Raw genomic sequence first — 21,923 nt, 5'->3', positions numbered from 1 at the left:
TGTTAAAAAAAAAATCTCTGTGATATCGATAGTAGAAGCTGTAAACACTTTTAAGACTATGATGGTTGCCTGTATTCCTTTATTGTTGTTATTTTCTTTTATTTATTTGCTTGTATGTTTGTTCACTCCCTAAACATTGCCTCTGTCCTCCCTCACAGGGTCCCTCCTTCATTCCCCCTCCCCTTCACCTCTGAGAGAGTGCTCCCCTGATATCCACCCAACCTGACACATCAGGTCTCTGCAGGATTAGGCGCATCCCCTCCCACTAAGGCCAGACAAGGCAGCCCAGTTGGGGAATGGATCCCATTCAGGCTACAGCTTTAGGGACAGCCCTCAATCTTGTTGTTGAGGGACTCACATGAAGACCAAGCTGCACTTCTGCTACATTTGTGCCAGGGGCCTTGGTCCAGCCTGTGTATAATCTTTGGTGTGGTGGTTCAGTCTCAGAGAGCTCCCTGGGGTCTATGTTAGTTGACTATGTTAGTCTTCCTGTGGAGTTCCTCTCCCCTTCAGGGCCTTCAATTCTTTCCCCAACTCTTCTATAAGAGTCCCCAACCTCTGTCCAATATTTGATTGTTGGTATCTGCATCTGTTTCAGTCAGCTACTGGGTAGAGCCTCTCAGTGGACAACCACGCTAGACTCCTGTCTGCAAGCATAGCAGAGTATCATTAATAGTGTCAGGGAATGGTGCTTTGTTTATGGGATGGGTCTTAAGTTGGGCCCCTTACCGGTTTGCCATTTCTTCAGTCTCTGTCAACCCACTCTTAAAACTTTTGATCCAAAATTCTTCCTGTCTAAAAGAAATGCATGGACAAAGAAGGAACAGAGGTTGCCTGCATTCTTCCTGGAAAGTAATAATGTATTTCAGTTACAGACCAGTACAATGAAATGTTTTAAAGTTTAAATTTACAGTCATCCCAAATTCTATCTGTACAGTGCCAAGTTAAGAAGGCCTGATCTATGAACTAACATATCTGAGTGCAGCATGAAGCAAAAGTCAAGAGGAGTTATAAAAGATGTGACCATGCAGTACTGATTTCTACTCAGCCAGGAGCTGTGCCATTCTGCTTTGACATCCTCTACTAAAGTTTCCCATTCTTCATGCAGTCTTACCTTCAGAAATTACCTTATTTTTCTCTGAACATGGTCCTACTGAAGGGCCTTTTGCTCTTCCTGATCTCTGTACCTAGAAGAATGTGGTGTGTGTGTGTGTGTGTGTGTGTGTGTGTGTGTGTGTGTGTGTGTTATTTTAGTGCTCTTTCTCCATTGTGTCCTTTTTTTTCTTAAAAAAATAAAATTAAGCACTCTCATTTAGGGTCTCGTGAGTCTTCTTCAGCAACATTTTTTACTATATAACTGCCACTGTAACACAACTGAGTACAAAATTCCTACCACAGATCCCTCCGTCTTGCTTCTGGTTGAATTGGACCCAAACTATTTATCTCTATCTCATACACTATATGTTTTACTTATTTACTTTATATGTTATATTATACTTTCATTGGTTATTGCTTTGCTTTTTTTTTCTTATTTCACTTCCATTAGGAGTAGTTTCTGGGGTTATTTTTTAACTGCATTATTTCCATCATCTGAACCATAGCAGAATTTCTGAAATTATCCAATGAATGAACTGAAGAGGGAGAAGAGAAAAATCATTTTGAGTTCAAGGTAGTTTTGGCTCAGCTCTGAGGCTGAAAATCAATGCATAGAAGCTTAAAAAGATGGACAATGATAAAGAGTATGTTCACCTGCTGATTATATTCAAGTCAGTTATCATAAGAGACAGAGATGTTAACTGACAGTCAGCTGCAATAGGAATTGATGCACATAATCTACATTGACTTAAAGACCAAAAACTGGTGTCCATAAAAGGCCACAAGTAGCTAAAGCACTTCTCTTTCTGACAGTTATTTCAGCCTCTGAAGGCAACCAGAATCACTCAGGTGTGGCATCTCTTTCACCTGCTCTAATACTTTCAGAAGCTTTTGTCTTTTCAGCGACTTTGCTCTAGAAGTGGGAGAACAAAATGGCATTTGGCAAGCCCCACAGAGTTTGTCAGTCAGCAACATCAGCACTGAAGCTTGGGAATCTAAGACTTTGACAGAGGACTGCTTTGATGCTCCACTGATTCAGGGGTTAGGCTTCTCATCACTGGAAGCACCAGTCTGTAAATGCTCCTTCTTGGACTTCTGATAGAGAAAATGAGCATTGACCTAGAACTCTGCCCAGTTGAACAATAACCAATACTTGTTTGTTGTACAGCAGTGATTTCCAAACCTTGATCTGTATCAGAATCATCTGAGGAGCATTTTAAGAACACAGATTCTAGGATGTGTAGGTCAGTAATACAATGTTACCTATCATGTGTGAAGCCCAGAGTTTTATTGCCAACACCACAGAGAGAGACAGAGAGACAGAGAGACAGAGAGACAGAGACCCATGCACATACACATACAAACATGCATACATACAGACACACAAACACACTCACAAGCATACACACACACACACACACACACACCTTTCCTCTGTACTCTCTACCCTTCTTTAACTCTAAATTGTTTGTTTGTTTGTTTGTTTGTATAATTCTATGCTCTGGAACATTGGTTCTAAGTTGTGTTAGAAATGATCAATGAGTTTAAAACTCATCAGTGATTTCAATAAGCAAGTTGTCTGCATTTCTTTTTAATTACAAGAAAAGCCAGGCTATTTTTCTCTTTAAAATGGTGTGTGTGTGTGCTATATGTGTGCTATATGTGTATGTGCCGTATGTGTGTGTACAGTTGTGTGTGCATGTTTATGCACATATGCATAGGTGTGTGGAAGCCAAAGATCAACCCCAAGTGTCCTTCCCAAGAAGCTGTATACTTGGTCTTTTAAAACAGGGTCCTTCACTGAGACCTAGCACTTCCAGATTAGTCTAAGATGGCTGACCATCAAACTATACAGATCCATCACTCTTAGTCTCCCCAGTGCTAAGCCAGCGTGTGCAGCTTTTCTTTTTCACAAGGGAGCTGGGTATCAAATTCAGGTTCCCCCTGCTTATATGACATGTACTGTACTGTCTGAACCATCTTCCCATCCAGGAAAAAAAAAACAGTTTTAACTGTCAAAGCAGTGAAATCCTTTTAGGGGAGACTATGCAGTTTGCTGCAGGCTTAGGTAGTGTGGTGATTGACATCTTGTTTCTGTTTTCTGTTCATTGTTCAATTGTTTAACATTCCCTAGGGAAAGTTAGAAAAGATGCACAGTAAAAATGGACAGCACTATAGGTTTGCTCTTGACTTGGTTTGCAAAGTTGGTGGCTGTTTGGGGGCTTTGTTTTTTCTTTGCTTTGATCTTTTTCCTGTTGTCTCCTTTTGCTGCTCTTTTGTTTGGAATCTTTAAACTGTTTTATTCCAAGAGCCAGAGGTCTGAGAAGATCGCAGGTTAGCACCCTAAAAGCTGCCTTACATCTCATCTCTACCCATCTGGCTATCTAGATCGAAGATGCTGGAGACATACCAAAGGCAATCAATCATCCTGGAGCTCAGTCTTGGGCCTCTGGACAGGGGAGGAGCCATATTGTTGAGACTTGGGATGTTTATGGCTTCCTTGGTATTATCTGGGGCACTTTTTGTGGTTGTTTTGAGAGAGTCTCCCTCTGTGGCCTAGGACAGCCTAGAATCCACCATGTATCCTGAGTTGGCCTTAAATTCACTATGTAGACCAGGATACCTTTGAATACATTGGGCACTCCTTCTGCCTCAGACTCCATAGTGCTGGGATTCCAAGAAGGGGCCACTGTGCAGGCTTTCATATTTTGTTTTGATTCATAAATTATGGTGAAAGAAGCATAATTAGCATCTCTTGTCAACTTAACATACCTGGGAAGAAGGACCCTCGAAAGAATTGCCTTTATCAGATTGGCCCATGGGTATGTCTTTGAGACATTTTCTTAATTACTAATTGATTAGGAGAATTCAGAACTCTATATATGTGAACCCTTGATCAAGTGCTCCTTGGTTATATAAGGAAGGTAGCTAGGTAGGCCTGAGGGAACAAGGTCTCTAAGCATCCCTCCATGGTTCCTGAATTCCCTCTATTGTGTAAGCCAAATAAACCCTCCTTAGCCACAAACTATTTTAAGTTGTGGTATTTATCACAGCCACAGGAAAACAGACTAGGGCAAGAGAAAGGAGATAAGTGGTATGTGATTTGCCAAAAAGAAAAATGACCAGTTATAGCTTGAGGATCTTTGGCGGGGGAAAGCAAAATGTTTTCCATATTATGCCACCACCCCCAACCCAAGATATAGTTCTTTTCACAATTCTATACTACACAAATGCGAAATGGGAGATGGCCACATACAATTCACTGAGAGTAACCAAATAAATCTTCTTCAAATCATGCAGGCTCCTCTTTAACTTGTATAAGACAAATAAATGAGACACAACTGAAAAGGACATCATCAAAACTTCTCTTTGAACTCTCCCCACCAGCTGACAATCTACTGAAACAGTTAACGAGGGCCAGTCTTGCTGTATGTGATCAAACAATCACTAAGAAGCGGTTCAGTCTAGCACCAGCTGGTATTAGCTTCCAAAAAGCTGACTGTGCACATGTATGGCCAAATGCCATATTCCATGGCATTATGTTAGTAGCTTAAGATTGGCTGTTAATAGGCACACTTACACCACAAGACTTGATAAACTGTACAAATCATATGTTTGGATTTTTTTCTGTTTTCTTGCATGTTAACTACTTTACCAGCATCAGAGGCTGTTTCTGAAGCCAAAGTAGACAAAAGCCAACTGCTGCTGTGTTGTCACTGTGGTCAAGTTAAGCACTTATTAAAAATTGTCTTCTATATTGAGAGCAGCCTTCTATGAAACACTGACCGATTGTCCCTTGCCCGGAGAAAACAAAACCCCCTCACTAATTTCTGAGTCATTCTTTTAATGACAAAAAAAAATGAATTCAAAGAAGCCCATTATTCTTTGGCTTTTTGTCCACTGTGACAAGCTTATGAAGATGAAGGTTTCTGGGGTAAAAATCTGTTTTGTTCCATTGTTGTTGTCATTGCTTAATCGGTTGGTTTGGGTTCTTTTCATTATTTATTTTTGCTGTTTTCTTTCAATACAATACAGCTGAAATGAGCAAGTCCGAGTAAAGTTTTCCTCTCCTAAAGTGGCTCCCACTGGTCCTGACATGGAGTGGAAGTCTTATGAGATACAGAGAATGACAACCCAAGGCAAATGATCTGCCAGCCTCGTTGAACAACCAATTTGGCATTCCCACCACTGGTGGGGGCACCCACTGTACAACAGCTGCCTCCAATGCACAGCTTATTGAACTGAAGACAGAAAACTGCTTAGTCATTAATCAGAGGGAAAAGAATCATCACTGAAGGCAAAGGAAAGAGAACACATTTAAAGCCTTAGAACTTGTGGTATCAGGATTCCTATCACCCAGTCTTTCTAGGTCCCTAGTGTAGTGCCTTTCCTTGCAGTAATGTACACATTTCCTCTTCCTCTCTTGTTCTACTACAAATAACTCTGTGAAGTTCCACTAAACCCAGTTATTATAGAAACCATGGCATCACAATTTATTAATGAACCATAAGCTGTAATTGGGAATGTTTTCATCATAAATGGCTGGCAGCTATAGGCTATGTAGAACTTATACTGTTTTTTTCCCAAAGGGGAGGAGGTTTATTCAGGGCAGAGGGCAAAGGCAATGAGAGAAATGGGAGAAGATGGTGGAGAAAGAGGAGAGAGAGAGGAAAGAAGTAGAGGCCAGCCATGACCATGTGGAGAGAGGGGGAAGGGAAGGGGGTAAGGCCAAGGGGACAGAGAGAAGCTAGAGGCAAGAGATTAAGAGAGAGAGGAGGAGGCAAGCAGCCCCTTTTATATAGTGGGCAGGCCTACCTGGCTGTTGCCAGGTAACTGTGGGGAGGAGCATACCTGGGTGTTGCCAGATAACTGTGGAGGTGGAATTTAGACAGAATACTAACATTCCCCTGTTTTGGTTTAATTAAAAGAGAAAAATTAGAAAGAGGTGACGACGAAGCAGAAATAGGGTTGTGATGATATCTGGCTACTTCCTGCTGGCATTGGGGATGACATGTCTTTAGGGGGAACCTAGAAGAATGGGAATGGAGGGTGTTTGTCCGGTCTTAGGAGACCTGGCTGTTTCTTGCTGTCCAGGGTCTATGGAGTGAGCCATCTGAGGTTGGTCAGAAGGAACAGGTCCGGTAGAAGCAGCTGTGTGTGTGACAGGAGATGGAGCATCTGGAGGTTGCTTCTCTGGAGCTGTTTTGGATGTGCCTGGACTTGACAGGATCTGGATGGTGTCTATTTGGTCCATGAGAGGTAGATCTGAGTGGGTTTCCTGTAGCTTATAAGTTTACAAAAGAGATAACAGCATGAGTTAACAACACGAGCAGTCTTTAAGATGAGCCTTTGTTGGATCGTATAGTGGAATGTTTTATTAGAGTTAGGCTAGTTTACAGGAACTCAGATAGTATTAGGACAGTGGCATAGCAAAAAGAGAAAATATGAAGCATTTAATTGATGGCAACTCTGTTTAGGTAATGAGGTTACAGATAATATCTGTGAAAGCTTAGCTGTCAATGTAGTCAGAAGTCTGAGAAAGAGTAAACAATAATCTACCAGTTATATATTATTTTTTTTAAAAAAATGACAGAGTCCACTAGCCAACAGTTCCCATGGTCTCCATTGTATCTTGGGCGAAGTCAGATTGACTTCCAAGCACAGAAGAAGCAGGGCTTTTTTCTGTGGAATGGATACATGTGACATGAGAAATGACTTACCTTGGTTTGATTTAGCAAAGTCATTTGACTCAGAACATCCAGTTTAGTCCACTGCATTTGTTAGTGACTATATCATCACATACAATCCAGGCTGTATCTTCTAGGTGTCTGGTGTCCAAGTCTTCTGAAACCATCTTGGGTCAACTGTTAGAGGCTTTGGGAATTCTGTCAGCCATAAATTTAAATATACTTTTAGCAGACTTCTGACAAGATTAAGACCCATAAGGATTGGTTATAACTGAATAGAATTTAGTAGCAGTAGTAAAAATCTATCAAGACAGAGCCTTTCCTATCCTGTCTTAAGTAACTTTGGCAGGTTGTGTAGGAAGAGAAAAGCACATTTTTGTATTAGCAAAGAAACATTTGGCTAGGACCAGAATAAGAAAGCTTGATCATATGGCTGGTGGAGGGTTGGGCAGCAGTGGCAGCAGGGTGGGACTTCCTGCTAGCACCGGAAGTCGCTGCCCAGTGTCTCTGGCGGCTAGAGTTTGCAGTGGGCAAGGAAAAGCAAGCATATCCGATATCACAGCAACATTCATGTTAGTTGTTTTTGTAGTGGAAGGCACCACTAGTGCTCACTTTACAGGTCACAGGCAGAGAGGGAGAGGGAACACCTCCCTCGCATGCTCGGGTAGCCAAGCCCTTTGTGCGGATGGTTGTGCATGTGGCTAGCTGGTCTGATGTAAACCTGCAGACATCCGCTAGAGTCTCAGCAATTCTCCCGTTTTGGTTTAATTTAAAAAGAAAAATTAATAAGAGGTGTGGTATTGAACAGGTTTCATGGCTAAGAGAACCTGGGGTGGGGGACAGGCAGAACACATGGAAGGAGTATAACAAAGGTAGATAAATGTTTGAGCATAGGGGATTTGTTTCCATTTACCAGACTGCTGGAAGTATGTGTTAAGACCCCTTAAAATAATTGGGTCTAGTGTGCCATTAAGCGGCTACTTTAGTCCATTATCTAGAGGGTATCGAATCCAGACCTTACTGCAGAGGTGTATCAATTTGGAAGGCCTCAAACCAGGCGTTAATTTTAGAGATTTGAGGTTTTTCAGTAGACAACCCAGTGGGGTGTCTGTGGGTACAGTCGAAGACAATGTGGTACCCATTGGGTGACGTGGCTGTTACCCAGCTATTAGTCGGCATCCCAAAAGAAAAGCTGGCAACGAAAAATCAGGCTCAGGCTAGATAATCAGGTCGTCACAAGAATATCTAGGGGCCTCTGTGGAGCAAGTCCAGCAGAAAATAGCTCACCTGGTACCAGGATTTCTGGCAGCTGCAAGAGCTTGGGGGGAGGGGCTGGGAGCTATTTCTGAGAGGGAAATCACCCAATGGCCAATGTCCTAGGTCGTAGTTCAGCTAGAGGCCAGTCATATGGACTGGGGCAATGAAAAGCCAACCCCTTAGCCCAGGGAAGGCTGGCCAGGCCCTATTTGAGTGTCCAGGATCCCTCCCACCAATCAGAAGCTCCTTACCGATTAATATACCAGTGTGTGTTTGTGGGCTTGTGCAGTCTGGTATCAGGAAAGGTGGAACCATGAGGTCTGTGTAGACCTGTCTGGCTGCCTAGCCCACATGGCAGAGCACCACGTCGGAGCCACAGCAGCACAACTCATATGGTAGAAGTTTTTCAAGCTCCTGAGTGGTGGATGGAGTTGGTCTGCAGCATTGGTGGAAATCCACACAGTCGGTGATGGCAGGTAGCAGCAGATGAAGTCCAAGAGGTGTAGTGGTGGCAGCAGTGGCGGTAGGTTTGCAGCAGGCCTCACAGCGTTGGTCTTGTACTGTCACAGCAGCCTCACAGCACCCGGCTGTGGCTGCTGGTGGCAGGATGGGTCTTGCAGTTCCTGAAGTCTTCGTATCCTGGGTTTCGGCACCAATGTTAGACTTCGGCGCACAGCTTGGAACAGACAACACCAGACCAAACGGTTCCAAATGGGAGGGGGTTTATTCAGGGCAGAGGGCAAAGGCAATGAGAGAAATGGGAGAAGATGGTGAAGAAAGAGGAGAGAGAGAGGAGAGAAGTAGAGGCCAGCCATGACCACGTGGAGAGAGGGGAAGGAAAGGGGTAAGGGCAAGGGGACAGAGAGAAGCTAGAGGCAAGAGAGTAAGAGAATAAGAGATGGGTTTTTTTTCATCACCAGCAATTAGTTCAAACTACAACTTAGACATGACATTTAAAATAACAAACAGCACAGTTAATGTCGGTTTGGGAAAGTGCAGAAAGGAGAATGGCCATGTGATACTCTAGTTACTAAAATCTTCCAAAGACACAATGTGTACCTTCAATGCTCTGTGTTAGCCTTATGTAAAGAATCCATAGACTATATTGGGGTGGCAAATGACTGCTGTAACCTTTAAGTTGGATAAAGTCAATCCTTTCCATTAAATCTAGACAAGTATATGCATTAGGAACTGTTACTATGAACTAGTCTTTGGTTGAGTTCTTGCCTTCAGTGGCCTTTTTAAAAGTATAGATTTGAATTTTTTTCTCTCTCCATATTCTCCAGTGACACTAAGCATAAAGGACTGCTGATGTGGGAACTACATCTTATATGAAATTCTGAAAGAGACAACTGAGTGTAGTCCGATTATGACTTGGTATTCACAACTATTTCATAATTGTTTGGTTGCAATGAATAGAATACATTTGCACTAGTTCAAGCAGAGGGATAAAAATACCATATGAGAAGACTCCATATGGATTGCAGATTCCAGAAGCAACAGAAACAAAGAAGTTTCCAAAGGTAATTGTGAGTGACCACAGTCTGGCCTACAGATTCACTACCATGTGAGTGCTGTCCATATCTGTCTAGTGAGGTCACGGGCAAAGTCATGCAAGATAGTTTCCCATTTTTATACATAACAAGCAGGAGTAAGGTAAGCTAGGATGGTTAATTGGAGGTGAACTATAGGTCCACTAACATCTTCAGGCAGTACCTTACTGGGCTCCAGATTAGTGCCATAGCCTGCCACTAAGTTTGTAGTGACTGCTAATCCAATTTTACATATGCATTAGTTACTCTCATAGCCAGGATAAAATATCTGTCAAAAACAACTTAAGCATGGACAGATTTGTGTTTGAAGGGACAGTCCATCATAACAAGAAAGGCATAGCTACAGAAGCATGAAGCAACCAGTTGTATTCTGGCGCTCAAATGATTGTTCTTTTATTCAGTCAAAGGCCCCAGCACATGGAATAGTGCTGCTTATACTCATGGTGGGTCTTCACCACCTTCAAAGTTAAACAGTTCTGGAAACACCTTCACAGACATGCCCAGAAGGATATTTCCATGGTGACTTTAAAATCCATCAACTTGATAGCCATCACAACTTATCTTAAAACTTACCTTACGTTAAGGCTACCTTCTTAGGCTTAAAAACAAAAATATACCCTGCCCCAGCCATCCAGTGAGCTGACTCACTGGGGGAAAATTCATCTGTGTTATAGTTGTTCATCTGGTGATCTACACTAGACCCACACCAAGAGAAACAACAGATTTGACATTTATGCTGTAGAAAACATATTAGAATATTAATTATGCTTACTTCTCAGTGTGAGGTTAACATTTTGGCTCTTCATTGCTAATTCCAGATCAGAGATCAGAAAAACATTTTTTATTATAAAGGACCAGGCAATAAATGATTTTGGTGTTTCAATTCACTTAGTCGCTGTCAAAACTCAGTATTACTATAGTACTAAGATACCAGAGACTACTCACGCACAATAGATAGACAGAGCAGGGTTTCAGACAAAGTTAACTCTAAAAACAGAAATCCAGGAGTGGGGCTTGAACTTTACCTTACTTTAAGGCTACCTTAGGCTATAATTCCAGCACTTGGAATGCTGAGGCAGAAGAATTGTCCTGAGCTTGAAGCCAGTGTGGATCATCTGTGAGTTCACGGCCAACTTGGGCTACAGGCTGAGAAATAGTTAAACATAATAGAAGGCAAAAAGGAGTTGTTCTGATAACCAACCATTTTTTTTTTGGCCAAACTGTTTTACATCATTTCTTCCTCTTCTCTGAGATGCCTAAGTTCTTTTAAATTCACACTGTCAGAGGATACAACTCACCTCTCAGTTTTACTGTACTCATTAAGAAATGTGTGCTTTTTAAACTTTATTTCCCATCTTCTATCTAGGCATTTGTTTTTCATTGCTGTGGACAAACTTCCATTCATGAGAAGACAATGCAGATAGCATGTCAGTTTCTCTGTCCTCAAGGACTTCAGTTCCAATGATCGTCTGTTCTATTCCACCTAATCTACTTACCTTCTCCTGGAGTCTCTCTCCAATGACGCAAACTACCCTTAAAATGTGGATGTCAAAATGCTCACCAAGAGTCAGTCTTTCTTCTAATTCTCTGTGGAAGAGTGACTCAGATGATGACAGTCCTTTGAGTCACTGAAGCCATTGAGACTTCTGATAGACCAGTTCTATGACTTGCCATTATCGGCCAGCCTGGTCTTCTCAAGTCCTGCTATCCCTCCTTGCAGTTTAGACAGGAAACATCCAATGCTACCCTCTTCATTTACTCCATTACGTCCTTTCCCCAGTTCTCCACCCCTGCCACACCTACGCCTGAGCACAGAGTGTGGTAAGAAGGTAAACACAGCCACCAACTTCAGCTCTCGTAAGGGCATCCCACATACTCACAATCATATCACATTTCTATTATTAATAGAGTTCATTTTTCCACTTGTGGAAAAACTTTTTATCTTTTCTATCTCTTAATCCCCCTCAAAGCCACCACCCATACCCAGTTATCCTGTGTAATTGAGAAAATAGGTACCACCTAAGCTTGCACTTCCCTCGGTTCGGAAACACTGCCTTTAGTGAGCTGTGTCTTGTGGCAGACACAGTCTGCTAAATGCACATGTCCTTAGGGCAGGATGCCCACAATTTGATTCACTAAGGGAACTGTGTTCATTTTCCCAGAAATGAGAAAAGAGAGAACAATAACATGACAAGACGTTAATTCCCCCCAAAGGAAAGAGAACTGTGGCTTTTAAGTGGGTCCCAGAAGCAGGGATTCATGTCCTCTTCCCACACAGAGGCTTGAAGAGATAGCATAAGATTAAAAGGAAGCTGCATGTTCTCTATAGGAAGGCTAATCTCAGGCAGTAGGGCTCCCAACTCCTGAGTTCCATGGCTGCCTGAGCCTCTTGTCTCCAAAGACCCACAGGAGGCTTAAAAGGAAGCATCATGAATTGTCAGAGTATCCTTGCAATATTCTGGGTGGCATAAAGCCTTTAACAGTCCTGCTTAACCCTTCACTGGAGTCTCTATTGTGAGTGAGCTTGAATTTCCAGACAGATTGGTGGTTGCTCATGACCAGCTAAATTCATTTCAGAGAATGACAGGAAGGAAAACATTTTTATGTGCTATATTTAAAAGGAAAATGCAGCCCACTACATTTGATCCTGCACAATGCAACTCTGAGGAATAAATTTCTGCTGGTGGATTTCTGAAGTGCATTTCTTTTCTTTTTTTCCTTTTTTTTTCTTTATTCACTTTACATACACTTACTGCCCCCCCTCCCAGTCACTCCCTTCTGGTTACCCCCTCCCACAATCCATCTACATCCCCCTGCTCCTCTGCTCCCCTTCTCCTCTGAGTGGGTGGACCCCCCCAGGTATCCCCCCACCCTGACACATCAAGTCTCTGTGGGGCTAAGCACAATCTTTCCCACTGAGGCCAGACAAGGCAGCCCAGCTAGAAGAACATATCCCATATACAGGCAACAGCTTTTGGGATAGCCCCTACTCCAGTTGTTCAGGGCCCACATGAAGACCAAACTGCACATCTGGCACATATGTGTGGGCAACAGGGAGTAGGGGAGGTCTATCCTGTTCTTTGGTTGGTGGTTCACTCTCTGAGAGTCCCAAGGGTCCAGGTTAGTTGATTCTGTTGCTCTTCATTTGGAGTTGCTATCATCTTCAGGACCCTCAATCCTTCTTCCTATTCTCTATAAAAGTCCCAAGCTTGGTACAATGTTTATCTGTGGATCTCTGCATCCCTCTGAATAGACTGCTACATGGAGCCTCTCATAGAACAGCCATGCTAGACTACTGTGTGCAAGCATAACAGAATATCCTTAATAGTATCAGGGATTGGTATTTGCCCATGAGATAAGTGTCACATTGGGCCCATTATTTGTTGGGCATTCCCTCCGTCTCTGCTCCATCCCCAAGTCCCTGCATTTCTTGTAGACAAGATAAATTTGGAGTTGACAGTTTTGTGGGTGGGTAGGTATTCCTGATTCCACTGAGGTTCCTGCCTGGCTACAGGAGGTAGCCTCTCTGATGTGCATTCTTATTTAAGTAAAATGCATAAAATGTGAACTGAATGAAAGTGAGGGTGATATCATTTCCAGTCTTCATGGCTAATACTTGGCTTCACAGTAGAAATTCTTGGGATTCCAACTATAATACAATAGAGCTATCTTTTTTTAACCTATTAAGTTTACACACCTAGAATATTACATTAAAATTTCTATGCAGTCCTATCGAACAGTATGATTCCACTGTTCTCAACAAAAGGTAAAGAAAAAAAACAAGATGTGCTTTTCAAAGGAGCATAGAAAGCTAGAAAATCTCGTATCACCAGGAGTGAGCAAAGAGGCCTTGGATGGGGAAGAACGTGAGTGGAAATCAATTTTACTTGCTTTGGTCTCACAATGGATTTTGCAAAGTAAAGGGTGAAAAATCAATCTTGTCAAATCAGTGAGTATTTATATACTTGAAGAAGGCTAAAGGTCTTGGATTGTGTATTAGACCATAGAACATTCTTGTCCCCTCTCACATCATGAAGGGCTACAACATGAAGGTTGAACTCTTTTCTGTACTGAGAGAACAGTGACAAGTTTTGCCATGTTCGTCATCAAGATGCATCCAAGGCAGAAGCCAAACCTGATATTAACTTTCCTGTCTCATTTTAAACAGCTTGAAGACATTACACCTAACAGAGGCCTCCTCCTCCTCCTGCATCTGATGGTGCTCACTAGGAAGCTGGCCGCTAAACTGTATTATAAGACTGATATCCTGAGATCATAGCCAGACTTTACTGAGTAGCAAACCATTACTCTGAACGTGGCCTCGTGGAACAAGACAGGAAATCAGAGTATGGAAAGTGTGTGCCTTGAGCAAAGGGATGCTGTGTCACTCTCTGAACTTCCCTTTCCTGGATATGAAAGAAAGATTACAGATAAGTGTTAAAAAGAAAATCAGAAAAGACAAAGAACTGTGCCCTCTGTCCTGGAAAAGTTGGCTAGGAGGCAGACCAGGAGCTGGATTTGCAGAAAGTTTAATTGCAGCAAACTCAATTACCTATTGTAAGAAAGTTGTCCAACACCACTTTTGGGTTCCATATACTCTAGTGAGTCTTTTAAAATATCTGTCTGGTACAATTGCCACACTTAGACACATGGAAGAGTCATGAAAGCCAACATAAGTGACAGTGTGCCCTACCATGACACTTGACTCCCTAAGCAGCCATATCAGTGGCTTTGTTCTTATGGAGAAGTTCCCAAAGTGAGTTTTTTCTGAGGCTTCTCTAGCTATAAAATTAATATACATTTTATATTTATATCATAACGTATTATAATCATTATGTGTGGCAACATTTGTGAAAGGTCTTTGCTCCAAGTCCAACATGGGAATCATATAATAACTACTCTATACATCTTTGATAAAATAACAAAAATAACCACCATTATGTTACTGTATATTAGACTTCAGGCAAATCAGCACAGACTTGATGGCTATTAGCCATCAGCAGGTATGGCCAAGCATTCTAAAATGCCTCCAAAGTATTTGACCTTAAAGTCAGGCTATTACCCCGATAGGCTTGATCAAAGCAAGCAATCTATTTAGAAGCAGGCAGTATTTTCCAGCTTTTCACAGACCAGAATGTCAGTGATATGTGTTCCTCCTGCTTCTGGCCTGACAGGAAGTAAACTTCTATGCTGGGACCTTCTAATACATGACAAGGAACTCAGTAGTCTCGAGAGGCTGAGAGAAACCCTTGACTGACAGCCAGTGGGAAAACAGGGGTCACTGTCCTACAGCTACAAGAATTGGTTTCTGACAATAAGCATGAGCTCATAAAAAGAAAAAAAATGACCCATAAACCCCAAATTTAAAACTTGCAGGCAAATACATGTGACAAAACTAATCCTGATTGCCAAATTAATCAGACTAAGAAATGCCTGAGATGTTAGTGTTACACATTTTTGGGCCTGTCTATGAAGGTGATTCCAGAGAGAAATTGATGAAAGGGAAAAGGAAGAGACTTTCCGTGAATTTGGGGGCTGAATAAAAAAGAAAATAAGAGAAAGATCAATGTTGGCATTCCTTTTTCTCTAGTCCCTAGTACACTGAGATGTGAGCGGGCAGCCTAAAGAGCCTGGTGCCTCAGCTGAAAGCAGCTCTCTGCCACGATGAATTTCCTTCCACAATGGACTCAATCCCCTTAAATCAAATATCCAAAGTCAAACTTCCCTCCTTTAAGTTGCTTCTTCTCAGCTATTGAGTCAGAGATGACAGAAGGATCTAATACACTATGGTTCCAGTCCCGTAGAGACCCTAAACAAAGAATCTAGCTCTCTGTACCTGAAATTCTGACCTATAGGAACATAACATAAGCAATTTCTGTTGAATTAACCCAGTAAACGTGTAACAATTTGTTGGGTAGCAGCCTAAAACTATTACAGATGGAAGAAAAACAGCAAACTTAGGAGCAGCAAATGAGTAGTCACTGTTGTCCAAAGTGTAGGTAATATCTCCATCACCCTATCCTGTGACAGGAGGATTTTTGTCACCGACAAGGTCAGTCCACTGTGTTCTTGGCTCATAAAAAAAAAAAGAGTTAATTTGCAATACCAAGCTTAATCTTCTAAGATGGTGCTGTACTATATCTACCTGACTCACCGAAAGGTCGAAGTTGACTTGCCCCAAGAGTTACCAAGTCTGGAGCCTCTCAGGTTGAATCCTGTGATCCCAGGAAGCACTGTGTAATGTCCAGACCGTTGCTTCTCAGTATCACAGCGAAACCTATGGCTTACAGACTTGCTTTTCAATCCATGTTCCAAGGACCTCTAGGAAACTGGGAAGGGTATTTAGGATCTGTAGAGCAGAGCTCTGTAGTGAAATACATGGCAAAGCATGTGATTAGTAACAGATTTGGCTTTCTGATTTTACCAGTTGCTAACTGAGATGTTTTAGAATTCCCTCGGCCTTTCTGTACCCCTGTCTGGGGGGGGGGGGGATAAAAGTCTTAAAATTAATATAAGTCACTAATCTATCATGCCTATCTTTTAGTGAGCCCTGAAAAATAGGAGCCATTTATCTACATGTGATGCTGACATGATTTTATTTTAAAACCCGAAGGCTAGGTTTTAATTAGATTGTAAAGCCCCACCCCTGTACCCAGAATAGACAGCTGAGCACACTTTGGTTCTTTCTTTCTGAACCGAAGTGTCTGTTTATTGACTGACCACTCCAGACTGGTACACAGAGTACCAGACATATCAGCCAAAGCTAGAACTAAAACACCATCCTTTTCCTGTCCTTTTCTCTTGCTTTCTCCATTCATCATAACATGAATTATGCTAGCCATGTACACCTACTCCAAAACAAAAAAAATATTGTAAAGCAACAACACGTTAGTCTACATAATATGTTAGGTTGTGATCTGAAAACAGGTAAAATGCTTGTTTTAAAAGAGGGCATCATGAAGCCAAACTTACATCCATCATTCTCATATCTGAAGAATTTTAGTGCTGTTTAAAAAAAAAACATAACCAAAAGCAACTTGGGGAGAAATAAGTTTATTTTGCCTATTGTTTCCATATCACAATTTATCATCAAAGGTAGACATGGCAGGAACCTGGAGGCAGGAGCTAATGCATAGGCCATGGAGGTGTGCTGCTTACTGGCTTGCTCATCACAGTTTGCTGTTTTCTTTTAGAATTCAAGATCACCAGCCCAGAGCTCACCATGGAAGGTAAGCTGGGCACTCCCCATGTCATTTCTTGATGGGGGGGGGGGATGTCCTAAAGCTTAAGGTACTTTTCTCAATTGTGGGTCCTTCCTCTCAAGTGACTTTAGTTTATGTCAAGTTGCCATAAAACTAGTGGAGAGGGGTGTTTTAAGTGTCATTTATACAGCTTTGATGGTGCAATTGGTTGCATTGCATTGGGTTAATAAAGCATTCAAAGATGTAAACCACTAGTAAACACAATTACATCCTTACTCATAAAAGTGGATCTTTTAAAGGAGTCTTCTATCGCTAAGTGAAGTGCTTTAACATTCCCCTAAATTGCAACAAGGGACACAGTGTCATTTTTGTGAAGATGACCATTTGTTGTATGGATTTATGAGTTAATTGTAATATTCTTCTAGTAATTCTGTTACAGTTTTGGATTACCATAGAAAGGGTTTGTCTTAGCCTGTGAAACACCAGGCTATTGTTTGAGTGTTTGAGTGTGTGTGTGTGTGTGTGTGTGTGTGTGTGTGTGTGTACCGTGTTCCTGTTTATATGTTTATGTATGCATGTATGCATGCACATTTGTCCCTTTAAGTGTGAAGACTATAGGTCAACACTAAGTGTCTTCCTTAATTGCTCCTCTCCCCACCCTTTTTGTCCTTTGAAACAGAATTTCTCGTGAACCTGTCTGCAATTTGCCATTTTGGCTAGATTGCCTTTGCCCCTGCTTGAAGTAGATTGAAAAGTGTTTGCTGCCATGCCCAACTTTTACAGGGGTCCTGGGGATCATCCTGGGCACTTGGTTGTCATGCCTACACTTTCTGGGCCAATTTTCTAGTCCTAAACTGATGCTTTCTGAAAGAAAACACTGGCAAAAATGCTCATAGCTTCTGCTCCTTAGCAAAAGACGGACTAAAATGTAAGAGATAGAAAACCGTATCTGTTGTTAGAGTACGCCGGTCTCATTAACTTTTCCTCCTTAGTGTCTGGAATAGTGGCTGGCACAGACAAAGGCACTCACTAAATAATCCCTGAATAAACAAATTCAGTGACCTTCTGTTCATTAGCTGCCTATAAATTCTGAGTAGAGAAAGGAAAGATAATCCAGTTAAGAAACAGACCAGGGGTGGGGGTTTTATTCAAACTAGAAATGTATGGCATATAGCACCTGAGAAAGAAACTGTTCTCGGTAGAATCCATTATCACAAAGTTTTCATTCCCCAATGGAAATTTCCAGAGGCTCTGTTGTAAACCATTTTGTGACTGGACATTTATGAGTAGCAAGACTTTTGCTTGAGTAAGTATGTGCCAATAGCGCCATCTTCTGGAAGAACTTGTTGTGACTTTTAGAACAGGATTCTAGATATTTTCATATAGCAAGTTAAATTAAGAAGCACCGGAAAATTATAACAGATATATCTTTAAAGATCATGTAGGCCATATATAATCTTATATGTAACAATTTCCCTTAAATGATTGCAAAATTTTCTTTCTTTATAATGATATAATAGAACCTCAAATTCATCTCTCAGAGCAAGAACTACAACCATCCATACTAAACTGCATCCTAGGTTTTGCACAAATACGAAACAGAAAAGCAGTTAAAATCCATTAACTGACCACCTCAGGAATCTTGCCCAAGAGGAATTTCTGCAACTGTATCTGGGTCAAACAACATAGTGGCCACTTCACCTGAGTGGCTAAAAACATTTGCTACCTGCTGATGACACTGAGCTGAAGTTTCCATTTTATTTGGCTTTAATTGATTCTGTTCTATTTTAATTCACCACATATGTGTACTTCAGGATTTCTCAACCTAGGCACCATCTTCATGTTGACTGGATAATGCTTTGTTGTGGGTGAGAGGCTATCCCGTGAACCGTATGACAACTAGCTAGATGCCAAATCGTGCACAGTTGAGAATTCCCAGTAGTACAAATCTCCTTAGTGAAAACAACTATAACTGTCTGCAGCCATTGTCAATATTTGAGCATGGGGGAAGGGGAGAGTGATCAAAAAATCATCCACAGTTGGAAGCTCTGAAGAGCAGCAAGTATACTGCCCAGCAGGGTTCTAGAATATATTTACTATGCATATGGGATTTGAGGTGGAAAATAAACGTGCTTCTATATCTAACACAGCCAGTTGTGCCAAAAGGGAGAAAAGATTAAGAGCATAAACACCAACAAAGAAACACTGTCCTTCTTTGTCTCCCTTTCCATGTCAGGGAAATGAAGCTGGACCATAATAACAGAAAATTCTGTCTTAGCTGAAACTGTCCAGGTTAACAGCAGACAATTTACGTTTGCATCTGGCTCCTCTGTCCTTGATCTCAGTAATTGGATATATTGATCAGTCTGAGCTTCACTGTATCACCTGGCGAAGGTAGTAAATAGTATCCACCTGGGCAGTTGGCTGTGAAGGCTCAATTAGACGGTGCATACAGTGTTCCTTGCTTGGTGACTGGCATGTAGGACATGTTCAAAACCAATAGCTATTTTTAGACAGTCACGTTTAAGCAGAGGACAGGCAATCTTCACACTCTTTAACCAGTACCCGGAGTGTTCTTATTAAAAATAAGGGTCTTGCTGGAAAGAAATAAAAAGAAAACACTAGTCTACAATTATAAACCTTGGTTTATTTGAAACTCCAGTAGCAGGAGTTTCAAAACCATTTTTCAGTTGCTTGTGGATCCAGTCCCTCCACAATTAAAGGTGTAAAAGGAAGCGCTTCAGGTCTTCCGGGAGGAGGAGTCCAGTAATCTTATGATGCTGCCGAATGCCAAAGCATTTCCGGATTCTCAGGCGGCATAGCTGCATCAAAGACAGGGGTCCTAGAGAAAGAACATGGAGCAAATCCTGTTTGTTTTGCTAATCTAGGATTGCCTTTTAAATCATGCAATATATAATATTCTTTTACAGAAATACTATATACTTTAAGACCATGTTTTTACTTCTTTTTGAAATTATAATTACACCAATTCCCCCTTCTGTTTCCTCCCTCCAAACATCCCTGCATACCCTTTCTTTCAAATAAATTCACGGTCTCTTTTTTCATTAGTTGTTATTTGCATTTATGAAGGAGGCATTTTTTAGACCATGATCTCTCTTTTCCTGTATCCAATTATTGTTGGTGTGTGCCTGTGCATGTGGATTTTGTTAAAGCATGGGCCCCAGGTCATTTTCTTGTGAACTCAGTATTGAGACTACAACTGAAATGATACTGTGGCTTCTCCTGTCCTGTAGCCTTACCACAAGCTACAAGTAAACTTAGTTGTGGATCTCTCAGGTGATGGGGAACAAGAAGTGAAGACAAATACAGTCAAAGGCATGTGTGTAAGCTCTAGATGGAGCCCTAACAGCACTTTCAAAAAGGGACTGGTTGCAAGTGAAGGCACCATCAGATTATGTTCAAGGCACAGGCCAGCAAACTTCACAGCACACACTTTAAGAGAAATGGAAGTAAACCTAACTACAGTACGGAGTGTTAAAGGATGTGACTAATCAGAGGCAACAGTGGGAGGTCCTCATAAAGGTCAATGAAGAAGAGGACTTCAGAGCAAGCTTGTTGGGAGTCATTTCACATTTCCGAGAAAACATGTTTTAGATGCCACGCATGGGAGGAGAGGGGGATACTATTCTTGAAATTCTTCCCTTTCGCTTCTAAGAAAAGGAAGGAGATCTCCACCTTTCCTAACTTCCATACCAAGCCCAACTCAGAACACAGTTACATTTCAGCTAATACTCCCAAGTCCCATACCCTTGAAGAAAGACAGAAATTTAATTAAGCTGCCTCCCTGAGCACGGAGCACCAGGTAAGCTGAATCATCAAGGAAACTCAGGGACAGAAACTGATGCGTTCTATCTACAGGTCTAACATTTTGTGCTTGCCTGGGACCATTTCTTGTGGGCAATTGGACTGCTAAGAAATGGCTCACCAGAATCCTAAAAGTGACTCCTAAATCCAAAACAAAGGTCATTTCCTTCAGTGGTAAATTAAACTTTGTTTGGAGTTCCCCAGGATGAAACCTAGAGCATTTCGTTGTAGGAATTGTGCTCTCTCATCAAGCAACACTCCTAAGCTGGCAAAACCATGGGCCTTACTGTCGCCACGTCAAGTGTGAATGAAATAAAGAAATTAAGAAAAAAATCTAGGTCTCTAACAACTGCTTTAGGGAATAAAGTAGAAAGAAAACACTGAGCCAGGCATGGTGGTACACATCTTTAATCCTAACTGTCAGGCAAAGGCAGGGGGATTTCTGTGAGTTCAAGGTTAGCCTGATCTACGTAGTAAGTTCTAGGACAGCCAGGTGTATACAGAGAGGCCCTGCCTCAAGAAAGAAAGAAAGAAAGAAAGAAAGAAAGAAAGAAAGAAAGAAAGAAAGAAAGAAAGAAAGAAAGAGAGAAAGAAAGAAAGAAAGGAAGGAAGGAAGGAAGGAAGGAAGGAAGGAAGGAAGGAAGGAAGAAAGGATTATATGAAGAGGAAGGAGATATACCCACCCCACTATGTGACTTTGCTGGACCCTGAGGCACAGTTGTCTCTGTATATCACATTCCCAATAAAAATATTAAAACTGGTATTTTACAACAATGATAGCATAAAGAAGAATATAATTCTGGTTAGGTTTTATTCATCTTTCTTCTGTTTTAATAGGAATTAAAATATTTCTGTGGGCCCTGAGGAACTGTAAGAGGAAGTGGCCCTGTGTGTATACCTAGAAATTTTTCAAACAAGAAATCGTCAAGATGCAGGCAGAAATGCCCAGTGATTATCCCACAGTTTAATGGAAAGAGAACTCTAGTTGATTCCTTCTGCCTATATCAGTCTTTCTTGGCCTGCCCTGCAATTCTAAGAAGTGCAGGCAACTGCAGGATGGGCAATTGCCCTGGGGCAGTGCGAGTAGGAAGAAGACCTTGGACCACTTTATCTTTCTACCCAATCCATCCCTACTTCTCAGCCTGTGGGTAGAAAATAGCCAGCTTATTTGACATCAGAGTCCTTCAGATAGAAAGATCTGCTTCAGAGTCCCACAGTCCAAAAACAAAGCACAATCAACACTCTGGTAAAAAATAAATAAAAATAAAAATAAAAATAAAAATAAAAATAAAAATAAAAATAAA

At 41.5% G+C, this 21,923-nt stretch overlaps 1 protein-coding gene across 1 annotated transcript in view; it reads right to left on the bottom strand.

Moving 5' to 3' along the window:
• Window positions 1-19,425: 19,425 nt before the first annotated feature.
• The window catches only part of Asb9 (ankyrin repeat and SOCS box containing 9), a 37,092-nt gene continuing 34,594 nt past the window's right edge, over window positions 19,426-21,923 (bottom strand). The window contains exon 8 of the mRNA XM_028762168.1: window positions 19,426-19,636. Coding sequence (XP_028618001.1) covers window positions 19,512-19,636 — 125 coding nt within the window. The 3' untranslated portion in view covers window positions 19,426-19,511. The remainder of the gene's footprint in view (window positions 19,637-21,923) is intronic.

The sequence above is a fragment of the Grammomys surdaster genome, unplaced genomic scaffold (genome assembly GCF_004785775.1).
Source record: "Grammomys surdaster isolate TR1022 unplaced genomic scaffold, NIH_TR_1.0 131, whole genome shotgun sequence".
Lineage (NCBI taxonomy): Eukaryota > Metazoa > Chordata > Mammalia > Rodentia > Muridae > Grammomys > Grammomys surdaster.
The sequence above is the reverse complement of the archived record's forward strand: the minus strand, read 5'-3'. Positions and strand labels throughout refer to the sequence as shown.